General features: G+C 42.9%; 1 protein-coding gene across 2 annotated transcripts in view; it reads left to right on the top strand.

Annotated features, from left to right (window-relative positions):
• Window positions 1–1,604: 1,604 nt before the first annotated feature.
• Window positions 1,605–19,530, top strand: part of LOC121595708 (E3 ubiquitin-protein ligase TRIM9) — a 118,086-nt gene continuing 100,160 nt past the window's right edge. For both annotated transcript variants that reach the window (XM_041919884.1, XM_041919883.1), the window contains exon 1: window positions 1,605–4,148. In XM_041919884.1, the coding sequence (XP_041775818.1) occupies window positions 3,285–4,148 (864 nt within the window). In that variant the 5' untranslated portion in view covers window positions 1,605–3,284. The remainder of the gene's footprint in view (window positions 4,149–19,530) is intronic.

Raw genomic sequence — 19,530 nt, 5'->3', positions numbered from 1 at the left:
ATATAATTTATTTAAAGCTTGTTTTTATTATTCGCACACTGGAAACATCATTCCAGATTGCATAACTTATTAAGATTGTGTTCTGTTAATATTTATATTATTAGCAAAATTATTATACTTTTTAAAGCATTTTACTTTTACAAATTGGTCGTATTGTAATAGCTTTTTAAGTGATGTTGATATTCTGATTGCTCTTAATGCCAACATACAGTATTTTCACACGACTTGAAACAGTTTTGCGGTCCACATTCTCGCGTATATTGTTGATAAAATGTTGGCTTTTTGTACTATTTTACGTTGTTTTTGTTATTTATTGTTATTTGAGTTTCAGTTGTTATTTCTTATTCAAGTTTCAGTACATGAAACCGGTAGATTTATATATTTGTTATGAATAGTTACTAGATTATATTAAATACAAACCTAATAAATTTGGAATTTATCTTATAGTTTTTTTCTGAAAATAATCAACATAATTTTTGTGCAAGTGAGTCTATTCTACCAATTTCTTCTAAGCAATCAAGTTGATAAATTATTTAAAATATTGATTTCGTTAGCGTTTTGTTAATGTATTTATGTATTTATTTGTTTGTTATTTAAATAATGTTTAAATAAATAAATTTGTTTATTTATTTATTTATTTATTTATTTGTTGATTTATTCATTGATTGATTGATTGATTGATTGATTGATTGATTGATTTATTTATTTATTTATTTATTTATTGAATTACTTATTTATTTATTTAGATTTATTTATTTATTTATTTATTTATTTGCTCGTTGCCATTACTCGATAATCTTTTTTATTTTTTTTAACGACTTGCGAGTTTTCTATGTTTTAAAAAGACGATTACAATATTTTTAAAATACGTTTTTTAATATCATATTATTTAGGCCTAATTTGCCAGATGTCTTTGCTTCAATAAATAAATAAATAGATACATTTATTAATAAATTAGTAAAGTAATAATTACCTAATAATTAAAAAATAGAAACTACCTAACATGTTATGCTGTAATTATTACTGTAAAAGTTGTTGGTAAAAGCCACAGTTTTTTCGTAGATCTATGAATAGTATTGGTCCGCGATCTGTGGTTAATGTAAAATATTTTTTAACATTTTTTTTACTTTTTGAATTTATACACAAATAACTCCGATAAGGAGATTGGTAGAGTTCATGCAAACTCTAATTCCATTCGGCAATTCCGCTTAGGCACTCTTTCGTTGTATGCATTATCTAGTAGTATTGCACGAATGAACTCTAGCCACCTTAATTGCGTTCTAACTAAGGAAAGAGAGAAATATACTTTATATATTCCATTCGTTTAATCTGAGCATTGTTGGGAGTGCCATACACTAGAAAAGCATTCTAAAAATTAGTAACAAAATTACTAGCGACAAAAATAGAAATTTAAATTGATAATGTTCTTGTTTCTAAAAAGATGAACCTTCTGGTACCATTTGTTCCATAGAAGAACATACTTTCCTTCTCAAATGCATCACCTACCAATAGCCGTTTGGTGCACGCTAGACTTGTTTCCCGTGCGAGTAAAGAGCACAGACCCTTCGGAGTCGCTCGTGCCATCTCCCTTCTACAAACACTCACACATTGGCCAGCTGGGGCCCCGACCATCGGCCGAACGGCACACGAACCGCTCGCATGAACCCACGGCACTGCTGGTGCCGTTCACCGTTCACCGGCCGCCAGCCAGAAGTAGGAAGAAGCTTGTCGAGGCAAGTCGTACGGTTTCGGAGGCTGCTGCACGGTCCCGGTCGGTGTGTTTGAATTGCCTTTGCCGCGGCAGCATAGGGTCGCGCGCGGTATCGTTCTCGCAAAGCCAACCACCCTTCAAAAACCACCATCGATTTCGTTGCACATTGGTGTGGTGTGTGTGTAAAAGGCGCGCGTGCGCTGCGATTTTCTTGCCACTGTTTAGGGACTAACACTGCAAAGGGTGTGTGTATGTGAGTGCGTTTCTGCTGGAAGTTTAACCATCGGCAGGAAGAGAGATATTGGGTGCATCCTTTCGAGAGTGTGTGGTTTGCACCTGCATCTGTCGGGATTTTTCCGTACGGGATAGCTCCTCTGGCAGGCAGAATGGAATTAAAGGCGAGAAAGGTGTACGTTACCGGATATGAGCAGCTTGACCGGGTGCCATAACAAGAGCCCCGAGTACAGTGTGGTGTGAGGTGTTGGCTTGTTCTGCTATTTTACGTGCTATAAAAAAAAACAGTGTTTTAAAGAAGATTTGTGAGATAATTGGTGAATGGTGTATCTTGCTGATTGATAGTGCAAGAATAAAAAATTGAAAGTAACAGATAGTTTTGGATAGAAAAACCAAACTGTGAGTTGAAGAAACTGGTGCATGAATTAAACTAGTGAATTTTTAAAATTTGCGAAAAATCAACAAAATAATTACATCTGCAAAGTAAATAAACAAAATAGTACAGAAGATCATAAAAAAGGGAAAAACAACGTGAATATTAATATCGACCTTTTTCCCCGTCCACCGAGGTGTGTTCCCTGTTCATTAAAAAAAGATCCTCAAAAATTAAGGCTCGTTTGAAGTTGTCGTTCTGTAGAACAACCCGAAAAGTAACTGAAGTGTAAAAAATTACCTTCTTTCCCCCGAAAGCATCTTCTGCGCGGCGATACAACAACATCCAAACAAATCCCAACCGTAAGCACGCTGTGATGAAAATGCCAATTTTCCATCAGTCAGGGAAAACGAGCTCCAACTGAGTGGAAGAAAACGTGAAACGTGCTCTAGTGTTTGTGGCTTTGGTGTGGTCCCGGCTTTGTGTATTTGTGCTCGTGTGTGTGTGTGTGTGTGTATGTTTATGCTTAATGCTTGTGGTTGTTGTTGGTGTGTATATGATTTGCATATAAATTGATCAGTGTGCGGTATTATACTCGCTGCTCGTTCAAACCCATCCTCCCAAGGCAGGCCTTGTGTTCTGCCGGAGTGCTTTGTAAAAAGTGATTTCGGTGTAACGCAAAGTTCCGATTATCCTCACGTGTGCTAAAGGTGTGTTTAGGCGTGTGTGTGTTTTCAAAAGCCAGTGTCCCTTTAAAAAAATCCCACGTGCGCGCGGTCTAGTGTTGTGGCAAGTGTCGGTTGTCTGCAGTCCGCCCCATCGAAGGACCAGCGAGCGGTGAATGGTGAAGCACCTTCGCAGGTTGCTGCTGCGTGTGCTAGTGCTCCGCGGACTCCGGCAGGGAGTTCGGACCATCGTCGCCAAGCTAGCCGGTGCGTCGCGTCGCGGCCAACGCCGTCCGTAGGCATGGAGGAGGAACTGCGCTGTCCGGTGTGCAAGCAGCTTTACGCCAGCCCGGTACTGCTGCCCTGCTATCACGCGCTCTGTCTCGCCTGTGCGCTGGACATTCAGACGGCCTCCTCGTCGTCGTCGTCGACGGCCGGCTCGTCGTCCTCTTCCACCGCTTCGTCCTCCTCGTCGGCGGGCCATCCGCCCTGCCATCCGGCCATTGCAGCGGCCCATCTGCACCAGTCGCACTCGCAGCACTCGTCCGCCGCCAGCACGGGCAGCTCGAGCGCTACCGAGAGCGTCTCGTCCGACCAGGACCAGGCGGACAAGGTGAGCATCCTGAGCGAGGCGGACTCGGGCGTCATCTGCTGCACGTCGCGGCCGGGCTCGTACGCCGGCACGCCCAACCTACAGGGGCTGCTGTTTCCGCCGGCCGGTTCGGGCGGGTCTGTGTACTCGCTCGCCTGCCCGGTGTGCCGGAAGCTGGTGTTCTTTGACGAGCTGGGCGCCCGCAATCTGCCCCTGTACCGGGCGATGGAGTCGATAGTGGATCGGTTCTGCGAGCGGGAGGCACTGCGCTGCCAGATGTGTGAAACCGAGCCGCCGAAGGTGGCGACCGTCATCTGCGAGCAGTGCGAAATCCGGTACTGCGACGCGTGCCGGGAGCTGTGCCATCCGGCGCGCGGCCCGCTGGCAAAGCACAGCCTGACCAAGCCGAGGGGCGCCTGCCAGCTGCGGGAGTCGATCTGTGGCGAGCACACGGAACCGCTGACGATGTACTGCATGGGGTGCAAGCTGCCCATCTGCAATCAGTGCATCGGGGACAACCGGCATCAGTCGCACGACCTGCAGTCCATTACGGCGATGTGCAAAGCTCAGAAGGTAAGTTGGTTGTGGTTTGTGTGTGGTTTTTTGGTGTAGGCGATGCAGTGATTATTTTTGTTTGGATATCCTTCTTCCATCAACCAATATAGAACAAATATAGAAATGCTGATCAGATGTATTACTCCAATAAAATACCTGCATCACTCGGAAGTAGGTCCCAGTATCCTGCATCAACATATTTCTGTTAAATGCGTAGGATGAAACCTCTTACGAAATCACTTCAATTAGGCGGTCCATATTGCAATGGTTCAGATATCTCAAATATCATAAATCACTTCAGATATCTGAAATTCCATCTTCCATATGCCTGTGTTTATTTTGTTTGGGTATCTGAGGTAGAATTTATCCAAGAATTTCATCAGCACTTTGATTCGGTAAATGTTGGATATGCCTAACGACAAGATCTTTTACAGAGCAAATACTAGTCGATAGACTTTACCATTCGCACGTGAAGAGGCGTACGTATGTCGGTTTGAAATCTCTGGTATGTTTAACTGGTTCTGATTGGAGATCTAAGATTCTTGCAATACAGTGTGTTTTTGAAGTTCTGGAAAAGACTTTCATTGATCTTAATCTGGCTTTAAGAAGAGACACCGGGTCTGAGCTTAAAGTCGTTAAATCGTTCTCTTTCAACACCTTAAGATGTTCAGCTGTTCAGATGAACTGCACATGCACTCACATATATATCTTCAAATCTGGAGCCTCACAAGTCTTGGTGGCCCTGGCCGTTGGTCAGGAGTTTACAGTCATTTGGCCTAATACTGTAAAGTAATATGCGTTATATATATTTTGCACCAAAAACGAGGCAAATGGCTTTCTTCTCCTAGTTGCTTCTAATTGTTATTGATGTAAAAAGGCTGCTTTGCAAGATGATGCTTAGCTTATCATAATCACTTACGACATGGTTTTCCCATCTCAGGGATGCTGCTAGTTTGCCTAATGAAGGTACAGCTGTGCAATGTGGTGAGTTAAATGAAAAAAAAAAACCCTCAAAAGCCATTCAGTGTTTATCAGTAGCAAAAAAATCCTTCTATCCCTTCATTCCATTCCAGATTGATGATGATGAGTCATTGAAAAGGCTTTTAGGGCTTTGCATTTTTTTCAAATAAATGCTGAATCTACTACACTCCTGAAAAGGGTGCGGTCTACCTGATTTTGAGTCCAGCAAATTCCTTTTTCCGTACTGTTTGGTACTTGCTGAACTGTTTTAAATCCTGATGAAACACAAACCGCTTTAAAGCGGGGGATAGTGGGCAAGGAGAGCTGCTTTGCTGCTGGAATGTTTTATGCAACACGAAACGGTTTAGTGGGTCGGAAATGATTCTACAAAACAGCAAAAGGATCAAAAACCAGTCCCGAGAGTAAAAGTTAATGACCGTAACAAAACGAAGAGATAGCGATAAGGAAAGAAATGAAACATACCCACGAAAGTGAAAGAAGATACACACAGCGGGTGATCCGGAGCAACTTGCTGCGGAACTGACAAAATACCTTGCCGAAAAAATCAAAACAATGCCGCGCTAAGAAGGCGGCGCATCTTAACGCCGTGCTGTGCCGTGGGTTAAATGCTGCGAATTCGAACAGCGAAAAAACCGGTTCAGCGGTAGGCAATTATCACGCAGACCCTTCCCTTTTCGGACACTTCGGTTTCCTGGCAGTTCGATGCTCTTTGAACTTGCTGTTCTGCACAGGTTGTTGCGGAGGGGTGATTTACACAAACGCCAAAACTGCATTCAGCATTGCAAACGGGGGTGAATGCAGCTGCATTTGTTTGTTGTCAACAAACAGCGTGCTCCGGGGTTGGGTGGTGTGTTCCTATGGATATTGCCGTTGCGCCTGGAGGCATTAAGGGTTGTTAAGTGATTTTTGTTTTGATTGCCAAGGTGTTGAAGCATAAAGGCAACACTTGGAAGGGACAAAGAAAGAGCTTGGCAAATATTGCATGTGTTTAAAAAGAAATTGGCCGTTTCAGGAACTCCGTGCACTAAAGCATGACAAGGTGTTAATTTTATTGCAATTAATAGTGCATTTTAGCATGAATTAAGGATGAAGTTAGGCTTAAAATACATATTTTATTGTTTTATATATTATATTATTCGATGAAAGACATATATGTACAGTCGTCCAATATGCTGGTTTGTTTTATCCACATGATTTTCAACAAATTCCCAACTAACAAGAAAAAAACTGTAAACTTCTAATGAGAATAAGGTGTAACTTGCCAAACCTTGTACACTAATCTCGCTTGATTGCAAAACTTGAATTGCTTTTTCAACCTCTCCCCCCGGTGTTGCTTTACTTTTGTCACGAGCTGTGTTTGTTTCTACTAAAGCAATAATCATGTTGTTTGAAAATGTTTCGCCCAACAACAAATAGGGACGTGTAAATTGGTATGTTAGTGGATGGCAAACACTGGCCCACCAGAAAGTGCCTTTTGCCCCGTTGGCTGTCAGTTTGCATTATAATCGTGTAGATTTGTCGCAATTACGAAGAAACATGACAGTCCGCCCCATGTTTCCCGTTTCTGTGTGTGCTTTAAGTTCAATTGGCTTCGGCTCCTATATCGCTTCCCAAACATCTCTTAACACCTTTCCGCCTGTCACAACTGGTTGAGCATCCGGTGGAGATGTGATCATCCATGACAGTTTAATTACTTCTCCGTGTCTTTCTGGCTTGCGCTTTTGTTGCTCGGTTGGCCAGTCCGAAGCCCAGAAGCGTGTGTCCGAATCTTGCGCACCCATTTTTATCGTCTTAATCTCGTTCGTGCAGTCATCGTGCAGCCCCTTGGGCGCGCAGTGCCTGCCGCTGCTGCGTACTTCCGTGAGAAAGTTTGCCACAATATGCGCGCATACCCTTTGGCTTTCACGAGGGGGCGCTTCTTTTGCAGGGGTTTTTTTTTGGGGAGAACCATCTTTTCTCCCCCCTCCATTGCCGTTTATTGAAGCAGAAAGAACAATTTCATTTCTTTTTCGGGGTGTGTGTGTGTAACTGTCTAACTGTCTGAGCTATCTTAGTTTTTCGGCGGAGGGGAAAAACAGGAATTTCTTCATGGTAAAGCCCGTCCTCAGAAAAAGGGGTCGCGCATTGTTTGCTGCTGCTCCCACCGGTCGGAGGAAATTTGTTCGCCAACTACGACAACCGGCGCTGGGGGCGCGATCCAAATTTATGAGTCGATTGTTTAACGATTGTGTTTTCACTGCTCTTCCTCGGGTCGGGTTGATTGTACGGTTGAAGCCAGGTGCCAGGAGCGTAACATTAGCGCTTCCCCTCCTGAGAAAGAGTTCTCAGCGAATTAAACAATTACCGTGCGCTGTAATTATGACGGTGACAAACGTCTTTAACTGCGTTGACACGTGATGATGATAAGTTGGGCAAGCATTAGGGGCGTTGTAAGGTTTGCCCTTTTGCCGATGTATGGTGACGGAGAAATGGGGAAACTATATGCTTTTATTACGAACAAAATAAGATGTAAAATAAAAAGTTTTAAATACTGTAAGCTGGGAAGAAATTGGAGTTGAGCAAGGGTTTGGTCACATGTAATTGAAATTGATAAAGAGAATTGCAATTCCAGGTGAATAAGCTCGAATTCTCCCGTAACGTGGGTGGTGGTGGGAACCGTCCACCGAACCGAAAAGGTGTAAAATAAAATTCCATCATCGAGAATGTGTGTGCTGCATGTTGTTCCCATGGTGTTTCGACACTGCACGATTCGTCGTTCCACAGCATCTCTCTCCTGGAATGATTTATGCAGTCCGCACCAGCGGAATAAAAACGAGTAACGCTCCCCGAGACTTTACAGTTTGAAGGGCGGTTTCGGGGCTGGTTATTGCTTTTACTATTTGGTCGCAAAAATCTCGCTCGACGTTTGGCGCATAATTTATGTATTTATTCTAGAGCTTGCCCGACTTCCCCGTGCTTTGTGTGTGTGTGTGTGTGTGCAGGAATAAAAACCAGAAGAGGGCGATAACGGAAATCCAGCATGACCCTCTCTCTCTCTAAACACTCCAAGGTGCAGATACAGGAAGATATATGGGAAGGTGCGTTTGAAGGCGCCCGGGGGTGGCTGCCTTTTTTACATGAATATATTTCTTACACATCAATTTCGCGACAAAGTGTCATAAAATTCATGGCGCATTGATTTCTTCTCATGCATGCATGCCCAGTGACAGTTATTTGTGTTCGATAGAGGGGGTAAGGTGAGTTGCTATGTACATGCGAGGCCGTCTATGTGACGTTTACTTTTTTTTTTTACAATTTCGGGCGTTTCTTTTTGCATTTTATTGCTGTTTTAGAGAGGCAAGGATACTAATCCTCAACCCCGATGTGTGTGTGCCTTGAAATGTGTTTCTTTTAGGAATGGTTCCTCAGATCTCTTCTATCGCGTAAATAAATTCCACCAAAAAAAGCATTAAAATATGAAACGCATAAAAGGAGATTTTATTTTTGAAATTGCATCTTCGGTTGGGATGCCTTTCGGGGATATTGGTAATAAAAGTATTGATTTGATTTTTCATTTATAACGAACATTTTATTTGCTGGTATCAGAAATAGATAGAAAAGCGAAAAAATGGTATTTTCAGCCTAAAAAATAAAAAAATATTTTTCGTTTGTAAATTTTTCAAATATCTGGATTAAAATAATTGTTTAGAGGCATATGCTTTTAAAAACGAAACATGCTTTAACAACTATAATCAGCTTGCTGGCGATCCTAAGTGAAGTACTGGCATGCTTTAAACCGCAAAATCTTGACTTCACTGGCCATCCACGCCACCATTACGGTACGATCCGACTTCTTTTTACCAAAAGAGCATACTTTACTCTGGCGCCTAAAGGTGGTCGACATTATGTCGGTCAAACCGTGTGGATTCAATTTGTCTTTTGCTGCAAGACTCGCCAAATGGCAATTTGCATAATCGTGCCCACGGTGCGAATCGTTTGGCCGTCGTGGTCGTCGTCGTTTTGCTGGAAACTGGAAACAGAGAATAACAGAGGCCCACATACACACGAAAAGACGAATCGTTTTCCAAAACCTTAAACATGGGATTCTCTTGGCTTCTACCTTCCCTGTCTCTCTCTCTCTCTCTCTCTCTCTCTCTCTCTCTCTCTCTCTCTCTCTCTCTTCATGCTGTAGCCTCCGGTGGTATTTGGTGGAATATTTGTGTGCCGAAAATTAGGTCGATGTTGTCTGCCGAAAAAGATGCAAAACACTCACACACACACCACCTGCGCAGCTTAACTTTTCCGCCGTGATACGGGAACGGTTCTCGCCTATTATTCGTTTACCTTTTTTCCGTTCTACTCCACTTGCCCGGAAGCGACAAACGGTAACACTGTATGGGGGGAAACCACCACCCCGGTGAGAGGCCGGTAGGGATGCGGATCAGGGGAAACCAGGGAAAGGGATTAAAAATTGGTACGAACCCGGAGAGCGGGACAGGAGAGTAGAACAAAAATTATGTAAATTTAGAATCACCAAGATAAAGGGATCTCGCTTGGAAAAGAAAAGAAGGAAAACATAGACACACACACTCACACACTGCTGTGGACGTGCTGCTTTTCTTCGGTATGCGCAGAGCACCGTCTTGACGGTACAACGGTACGACGAAATCCGGTTCCGGTGGTGGTAGTTCCTCCATGTAACAACGTGTATATGTATGTATGTGTTTATGTTTTACTCTGCAGCGGATGTAAGGTTCGATGGTGTAAAACGTAAAATATCGTTTTCGTTTTCCGTGGCACCAGCGAACCACTCGAAGAAGGAAGGATTTTGCTTGCTTAAGCGAACACGGGCGCGCTACAACAACAGCCACGTCCACGACCGTTGCGTTGTAGATGGAGTCGATTTTCGCCTCGAAGACGACGAACGCCGCGCGTCCTTGGTTGTGTGTGCCGCTGTAGATAATGTCCTTCGCCGGTTTGTCCTTCGTCCGGGCCATAACCGGAAGCGACAATGGCGTTGAAACCATCTCCCATCACTCTTTTGGTCACATTTTAATAGGGCTTAGAAGGAGGCGTTTGGTTCGTTTTGTGTCAACTAGCAGAACCTTAAGTATAGAAAGAAATAAGGACATATGGAAAATGTGTGTAAAATGTTAAATGTTAAGTATCTCAATTAGGGCGAGAAATTGTCTTCTTTTGCAGCGTAATTGTGACATTCTCCAAAAATGTTTTCATTGCGTATAACAACAATTACGTTTAAAATAAAGCATGCTTAACGTACGGTAAAAACAGGCAATAACATTTCATGCCTAACTGCTGCCACTTGGCCATACGAAACCCTTGTATGTTTGGTGGGAAAAATTTACACGCCGAAAAGAAAAGTACGCTGCCTGAACGGGAGAGAGCACGGCAACGAAGAAGGAAAGCACATTCATCCTTTAGCTATTTTGCGCCAACCACTTTGCATTCAGGTCTGGGCCAGTGTGTGTGTGTGTGTGTGTTTTCCTTCCCCAATTTTTGCGGCATTTTTTTCCTCCTCCCTTAGGCTCCATTTTTCTACTTTTATCACCCATCCGCAGGCTTCTCGGTTTCTCGGCAAAAGAGCTAGTTGGTTTAGTCAATTGATCAGGATAAAGAGAATGAAAACAGGGGCGGAATACGGGGATCGGAATGGAACGAGACGCAATGGATGGCAATTTTCCATCTCGTGCTTTTCCTCTTCCTTCCCGTCGGAAGTTACAGCGACGGAAGGTTTCCTGCGTCTTTGGGGAATGCTTGGTTCCAGGGCCCTGCCCTTCCTGTCACTGCACTGGCGGTTTGGGCATAGAGTTGGAACAGGCAAAAAGGGGGGGAAAAGTCAAACAGAAACGAGACATGGACGGATAGAATAATACGCCTAAAGTTTTCTTTTGAATATAAATTTTTCCCTACCCCTTAGAATCCTTCATTCCGCCCGGCCCCAGAGGTTCCGGGAAAGTTGCGCCACGGCTCGAGTTGAGTCGGATGTGCACACTTTTCCTGTGTGAGCCTCCCTATGCTTGAGCTGCCCTTTTTTTGTTGTACCACCGCAGTATGGTGTCCGTGAGTGTGTGTGTGTGTGTGTGAGTGTGTTTCATGGTTTTCTAGTTCTCTCCTTTGGGTATCGTTTTTTCGCTGCCTTTGGCACACCAAAAACCGCCAAGAACAACAAGGAACGACTGGGAACGGCGTATGGCATTTTCGTCTGATTTGGCAAAGTTTTTGGAACTGGCAAAATGAACTGCGCTCACTAGTGAGGCGAGTATAAGGCCCTCATGTAAGTGCTACTGCTGCAGTCTGGAATTGGCCAGGACTCTCAAAACGGGCTTGGGGATGTCACATTTGCCGCGCTTAATGTCGTGCCTTTTTTTTCTTGCAGCGTGATAAAAGTGAGCTGATTGTGTCGAGTTGAGGGCCTGGGCAAAGAAGTCAAGTCGTTTCATGGTTTCTCGCACGCGAAAGGGCGTCGTCGAAATGGCGCAAAGACAAACCGCACAAAGGTCTATCGCCACCGAGACGGGGAAACATAACGTCCGCGGATGTGCGATTATCGGGCAAAGTGATGGTAGCAGAGATGTGCTGTGCTGCCAACATAACGTATTCGCGTTTGGCGAGGAGCGAGTTAATAAAGTTAACCTGCTGGAAAGAATTAGCTTGAAGTGTGTTTGCATTCCGTTTGCTTTGGAAAACTGAAAGAGAGGAGTTTTTTAGATGATGGTAGTCTGAAGAAGAACGGACCTAGGTTATGATTTATATTGTGCCGGTAGCGAAATTCATGAGGCAGCGTTCATGGTCATGTGGCAAGATGCTTTGTTGTTGCGTACAACAGGTCGTGTGTTCAAATCTCTGATAGGATGCAGTATTCTCAGGGTAAAACATATTGCGAAAGTTTTATAAAACTTCCGTGGTTGTGTCGCGTAGGTTTGAATCTCATGTCCAATCAATATGCTCTCTCGAGTTTTTTTCAATAATTACATGCGATTATGTTCTGTAATGTTACATATATATAGGTATGGAGAAGAGGGCTTTAATCGACACAGACTTCGGGGATGAACTGTGTTGGTCCATTTTGAGTTAATGTTAACGATTAAGTAGAGTGCCAATTGTCGCCCTCCTCACTCTCAACTCGTGATAAAAGCAATGTATTTAAAAAGTACTCGACCAATCATAATTCATCACTGGGCGTAAATTGAAAGGATTGCTTTTTAAGTGCCCGCAGTGTTTGAAGCTGTCCAATTTGTGTCGATCAATTAGTGGGAGGTGTGGAATGTGTTACTATAATTTATATATTTTACAACGCGGGGGCTACAATACTCGTGGTCGTTTAATCGGTAAGCAATTACTGTTACGAACACAATTATTTGATTTAAACTGGTTAAATTTAAAAGTCATTATAAATTTAACTGTTTAACCGAATGCAATTCCACTTTGTTGAATTAAATGTTTAAAGTATTTTTTCAATATTGTAGTACTTGCTTTACTGTTTGTAGTAGTGAAATTACTTCAAATTGATTTATTTCTATGAAGACTATGATTGTTTGAAATTGCTACAGAATTTCCTGTATAAGTACTATTCAACGAGCTCAAAGATGGAAGAGTTTGAATTTCAAGTGAACTAGCATTTCAAAACAGTGGTTGGAACCCCTCGAGTAGTTACAACTGCACTCAATAAACATCGCATCAATCGAACTCGTTTGAAGTGCACTTACGTTGTTGAAAAAACTGAAACAATTTAAAACAATAAATTGGCCCTTGAGGCGAAACGAAACTGATGTGTGTGTGCGGTGCCTAGTGAATTCCCAACAAATGCAATCGTACCCTACCTCACTACGTGCGAACGAACATTAGCGAAGCCCATCTGGCTGGCTTCTGGCACCAAATTAATATTTAGCTATTGCTGTTAAATTTGCTACACACCCCTTGGAGTGTTTTCCGCCATCCTTTTATTTTGCACATTGAGAAAAAAAAACACTGTAAAACCTTCAAAAGTTGTAGTGCATTGATGAGATATTCACGTACACAACAGCACAAACTGCTACCGCTTTTCAAACATGTGGCACGTTTGGAGATGATGGCAAATACACTTGCGCAAACAATCCGCCGTCCAAGGGCATCGCGTTGCGGCGGGTGCATTCGGTCTGGAGAGGAAATTGGTCCAAATCAGTAAAAGAAATTACGTTTTCTGCAGCATAGCGACTGTCCGTGCTGTCGAGGGAATGGCTAGGAATTGGAAATCGAATTTTACCTAGTTATGTAGTGCGTTTTCCCTTATTTTTTGTGCATCGGGGTTGAAGAAGAGAGAAAGTATCAGACGTACCGAAGTGCCTAGACTGGCTTACAAGGAGGACTTAAACATCAGGAGGATGTTTTGTAGAGAATCCTTATACTAAAAGACGTTATCTGCAACTGTTGCAACTTTGCCAAAGAAAATTGTAACCAACGACAGTAAATTCCTTAGTTTGTTTTTGTACAGACGTGCATTTTTTTGGTGCTGTGCTAGCCTCTGTTGTCTGTCTGCTCCTTCGTTCCCGAGTAAAAATGCTCGCTTCGAATAATGACACCCGACAAATGTCGCATCTTGAAACGACAATCAACAATAGATATTGTACAATTTGCAAGAAATCTCATTACGCTTGATCGTTACCAGAGAAGCACGAAAGTTGTTGGTGCACGCTTTGCCATTAAAGTGAGCCTTTTTTGTTACTTTCTTGCTCGCTGCTCGGGTGCCTTAATTTAGAGTGCAAGATAGGGATCTTTGCCATACCCGAAACCTGTCTTTTTCTCGCTTCACTGGCGCTAAAGCTGCACAACTCGCAGTGGGAATGTAATTTTTGGCCTCGGGGCAAGCAGCTACACCACCGACAGTGTAAAGGCTCAATAGTTCGCATCTTCTGTCCCTTGCTGCTTCTTCCTTCCCCTGACGGACCGACGAGCTAGGCCGGAAAATTGTGCTGATTCGAGTCCTGTTTGCGGAAATGGAGTGTTAGTTTGTTAGTTATCCTGCCAAACGAGACCTGCAAGTAGGTGTGGTGCGTAGGTAGTAGCTGCACACGGAACGGCGGGGGAACGCCATTGCAAAAAGGTTGGCTTTTGCAGTAATTGGATTAGAGTGTCTGATTGAGTTTTCTCTATTTCGAAGCGTCGAAGGAAATGGGAAAACCATTGCTGAATTTTCCGGGATTCGGAAAACCGAATCGAAAGAGATCACCGGGGCGGGGAAAGAAACTGCTGGGCTCACCACGCGGCTTGTTGTTCCAAGCTGATGGAACAAACGTTTTGGGGAATTGCAACTGACGTCTTGGTGCCGGTTTGAAGGGAAGCAATCAGCGGTTAGGTCGGCTTAGTGGGTTTTTATTGATTGAAAGTGTTAATGAGTTCATCAACAAGGGACAGGAGACAGTGCTGGCACTTACTTCGAATGGGTTTCTGTGTGAGGGTTTCGATTGTAAGGGAATGCGGTAAGACGGATGAGTGTTATTTGATATTTCTTGTTGCAGGAGGGTGCGTAGCGATGTGAGTTGTACACTGTGAGTACACTGCTTGTGACATTGCTCATTTTCAAGTTTGTTGGAGTTCCTATTTGTTTTTTCTTTGATGTCTTGTTATTACTGTTTGTTTTGAGTTTGTTTGGCCGTTTGCTGCACTTTTTGCAGCATTCTTATAACTGAGAGCATACATATATTTCATAGAAACTTCATTGCATTTCATGCAATGCTCTTAAGCTCTCAATCACAAGAACGACACGAACAAATTATGGGTTCTTTTGTAATGGGGTAATTTCTACAATTCATTTCTTGCAATTCTCCGATAGCCAGACAATATAAACACGCTTCGAATTCTGCGAACAACACACACACTGCGTCGAACAAAATTCCGTTGAAAAGTGGTTTATGAGCAATTAGGATATATTGTACGTATGTGGAAAAGTGGCTTACAAATACGCTTCGAGTTCAACAGCCTTGGTGAGTTGCATTAAATTATTGATTGTGCTTGGTAGAACAAACTTTGGATGGTTTTGATGTACAGAAGTGCATACTGGCCAGAATTCTTCTGCTGGAAATTATTGGATGTATCTGATCAGATGAACAAGAAAATCCACTTTTCATTAATTGGATAGTTCAGGTTCTTTATGCCTCCGAAACTTTTAAGATATTATTTAAGTGCTTTATAAGCAATTTTGATAAGACTAGGATTTTGATATCTATCGTTCTTTTCAATGCTGTTGGAATGTAATCATTTTCAAACGATTTAACCAAGTTTGCCCGGAATAAGGAGAAAAGGTCTGAATATTCCTGATATTATAAGCCTTCGTCGAAGATACTTATGGGGTAAATGAAGTCAGTTATTACAAAGTCATACAAAAAATAACATAACAATAATCCTTTTTAATCCCAAGTTAAACTCAACCGGAAGAAGGATTTAAAATCCTAATTGCGTGGTCACTGGGAATGATATTTTAATCGTTTGTCATTCGATGTTCTTGGTGGACAAAGAAACCCTGTCAACCGATTTTTTTTCCTACGCATTGCCAAGTGCCTTGTTAATCAATACGCTCGACTTAAAAGTGGCTACATCAAGGGTGACAAAAACAGCATCGCTTGCTGTTGTTCAAATTTCTATACCATTTTCTTCCTAAAAAACCCCCCGCTTGATCAAAGCAATGCTGCTACCTGATGTCGGTTACATCAAACCTCGATTCATATCTCTCTTACCCCTGGGGCTTTAAATATTAATCCACAGCTGGCAGGTGAATGTCTCCGTGGACAGATAAACCCATTAGAATCGATAGAGACACTGGGAACTGGAAATGGAAAACCTTTATCGTCCGGCTGAGAGGCTCCCGTACAGTGCCTGTACTGTGCCGCTCCTTGAGACGGAAATGGCAAATAAAGGAGTCGAGAAACAATGGACATCTTCCACCGGCCAACTCTCCCGGTCCGTGGGCCTTTTGCATGGACAAACTGCGCGGCCCCCGTCGAAGATTACGCCAACAGATACAACTAAAATCAATCGTTCGCCTCGGAGCAACAGTCGAGCGAATGAAAGGACATGGTAGTAGTAGCAGTGAAGGGTACGAGCGCTCTTCCCCTTAGGGGACGCTCGGCTCGTCTCGGATGGACGAAAAAAGGGCGATGAATGTTTGGCTTTCAGCAACTATTTCTGCACAATCTGGCAGTTCCTTTTGCCGCCTAGTCAGTGCCTGTTGTTATACTGCATGTTACTGGGACGTGTTTTCAAAAATCAAAAGAAGAGGCTATGGGGTGCAGACTGTTTGTCGTGTTACTACCGAGCGGGAAGCAGGAAAGAAAGGGGGAAGAGTTTGGAATCTGTAAGGACGTTTGCTCTAACAGCTCTAACTTTGCTCCGGCACCCGCTAGGGAATTGAGGGAAGTGCTGAAGCACATTTGAAAAGGGTCCTACCGGGTGTGTTTCGGTGAAAAGGGATCTTCCTGTCGAGATGATGTCCTGCACGAGAGAGCGAGAGAGGGGTGCTTGTGCTGTAGAGGGGCAACAAAAGGCGCGCTGGCAGCAAAATATGTTCCGTTTCTTCGTCGATTTTGTGTGAGTCTTTTTTTTTTGTTCGGTGGTTGTTACTCGTGTCCCTATTAGGTTTTCGGTGGTGTAGTAAAAGTTAGAGGCGAACCTTACATTCTTTACCTCAAATAGTGAACGATGAGGCTGCAGTAGACACGGCGCTGTAGAATCGTTCGGGCAGCTTCATTCCGTTCATTGGTCGTGTTTTGTGTAGCGTCGTCGCAGGGAAAGATGGATGCTTTTAGGATATCGCTTATAGCGCATTTGCGTGTGTGTGCGGTGTGGAGGGCCTTCATGGAGGGTGAGGTACAAAATGGATGAGGAAATTTTATTACCCGTCTGAAATTACACTGGCACGAACCCACCGGTAATGGGGTCAATGATCCTGAATCTGTACGGCCCCTGGTGCGGGCTGTGCTGTGGTCGTTAGTGAGGGGAGGGGTCGAGGAGCAGAAAGGAGGGACGCTTTATGGTAGTTTACAGCGGAAGGTGCATTTTTGCATAACAAATGGGGTACAAGTGTGCATTGGAAATTGTGTTTTCCAATACGAAGCAAGGTTTATGTGTGGTATTAAAAAATATACATTTTAGTGTTTGTATTTATTGCAGCAAAAACTTTGCATTGCTTTTGTGTGGTACAGTTTTATAGCAAACTTATAATTTTGTTCAGGGAGTTCACCTAATTGAAGGATGTGTTCCATAGGTGATGTTTACCTAATTAAAGGATGTGTTTATTGGAAACACAATAAATATTTAAAAGACACATTTGGATACAAAAAAAGCCAATAAGTTATTTTTCATTTTGAAAATTTTAATGCTAAATTTTGATAAATTGAAGAAAAAAAAAATATTTCAGTTTTTGCATACATGGTTCCTCACTTCACACAAGAAAATTATTAAACTTGTTTGTGAGATTGTACAAATTGCCTTTGATATGCAGCTTGACAATTATCGGTTTAAATGTCCACTCGCCAAACTATGAAAATGTAAACAAACTTCGAATCACTGTGTGCTCCATTAGCTCATGTTTGATTGAATTGTTCTGCTTAAACATAAATATTGTATCAAAAAAGGCTGAAAATAGTTTTGAACGATGATTGAAATTTGATAAAAGTATTACATCGTTTTCTAGGCAATAAAAACGAAAACCAAAACGATTTAGAGCTGTATTATTGTTATTACACACTACTGAAGTCTAATCGGACGGCTAACAACTGTCGAATGTGGTTACAGATAGGACAACCTGGATGATGAATATATTTTCATTCACAGGGTGAAATTTCAGCTCTCTGGATTAAACCATCAAATGGACCAATAACTGTATCGTCTTATTGCGAGAAAATTGTACAGTTTTGGGTTGTTCGTAACCATATACTTAGTTTCATTCTTTAATTCATTATCCGTTTACATGAAATTGATATTTTTATTCTGTTGGAACCTCTAGTTGAATTTTCAAAAAACGAGGTATTACTGTTGCAAATAATACCTAACAGTGAAAAGGTATATTACATTTTAACTATCTTTTTACAGCTCTCTTACAACGCGCCTGTACAAGTCTTGCAGAATATTGCATTTTCCCATCACTCTCTTCCTCCCTCATCCTACATTCTCTTGCTAAACGTTTTTCTAGAATTTTCCCAACGTTCGCATCTCGTGCAGGAAAAATTTTAACCACACACCATCCCAACAGCTGCTGCAGCCGAACCCTACAAACCCTGATGCCGTTTTGCTTTCGGTGGTCCGTGCCGTGACGTCTGATTTTTGCTCCGCAGCAACGAACAGCACACGGCAATACACCCTGTACCGCGTGCCGGTAGCACAGCAAGTGCGCCATCCTGCGGAGGGATAAAATTTAGGTCGTAAGTGGTTTTCCAATGGTACCTTTTCGCTGCTGCCTGTCTGGCTGCTGCTGCATTTCGTTTCGTAGCTCTAGCTCACCCTTCTCGTCTTGGTGGCTGGTGAGACCGATCGTCCTGACGCAATCGTAAGCAATGGAAGAAGAGAGGGCACAACATTTTCTGAACGGCTGGCAGGATCTGTTGTATCTGGATGGAATAAAATTGGTAGAAAAGGACGATGCGAAATATAGAGGCATCGAGGAAGAAGCTGTCGGTGTTATCCACTACCAAAGAGCTAGCGCGCGCGCCTTCTGTGCGAGAAACACTTGAGGGTGATTATTCGGGGAACATAAATTGTTTGTGTTCGATAGGACGAATGATTGCTTGATATATTCCTCCCGCCGAGGGGACGCTGGAACAAAACAGGATGCTCCTTTGGAGGATTGGGTTGGGAAGAAAGCGAATGGCACACGGCGGGGCATGGGCATGTAGGTGAAGGTTTGCTGTTTTTCAATTCCCTTTCCAAAGGACGACGGTGCACGATTGGTTGCGTGATTGTTATTCAGTTGGGTTTTTCTTCGGTGCGCTACACGGGTTTTTATGGGACAACACGGTTAGCCCTTGAGCAGACAGATATATGCTAGTGTGTTTTCGTTGTGCGCGAGGAAAGGGCATAGAACAGCATGGAACCTCAATTGTGGGTGCTGCTCGGTTTTTTTGCCGCTCAGCAGCTCGAATAGGTCAGGCTGATTATTGTCATGTAATCGTGTGCCGGTGGTAGCGAAAGAAAATATTACCCTCCCATCAATGATGCATGCGCGTCGCGTGTTTACTTTGTAAAACCGTTTCACATGGTAAGGTATTCGCAACGGTATGTGTGCGAATATCAATAGGGCGAGCATCATCGTTTCGATGAAATTACATCGGAAGATGAAATGAATACTTTTAACAACATTTTTCTTGAAGTATTTTTTATTGGAGTATCTAGTTGATATCTTCTAACTCATCTTTGCGAATTGTTTGTCGAACATTGAAGTTTTTGTGGAATT

The sequence above is a fragment of the Anopheles merus genome, chromosome 3R (assembly GCF_017562075.2).
Source record: "Anopheles merus strain MAF chromosome 3R, AmerM5.1, whole genome shotgun sequence".
In the NCBI taxonomy this organism is placed as follows: Eukaryota; Metazoa; Arthropoda; class Insecta; order Diptera; family Culicidae; genus Anopheles; species Anopheles merus.
The sequence above is the reverse complement of the archived record's forward strand: the minus strand, read 5'-3'. Positions and strand labels throughout refer to the sequence as shown.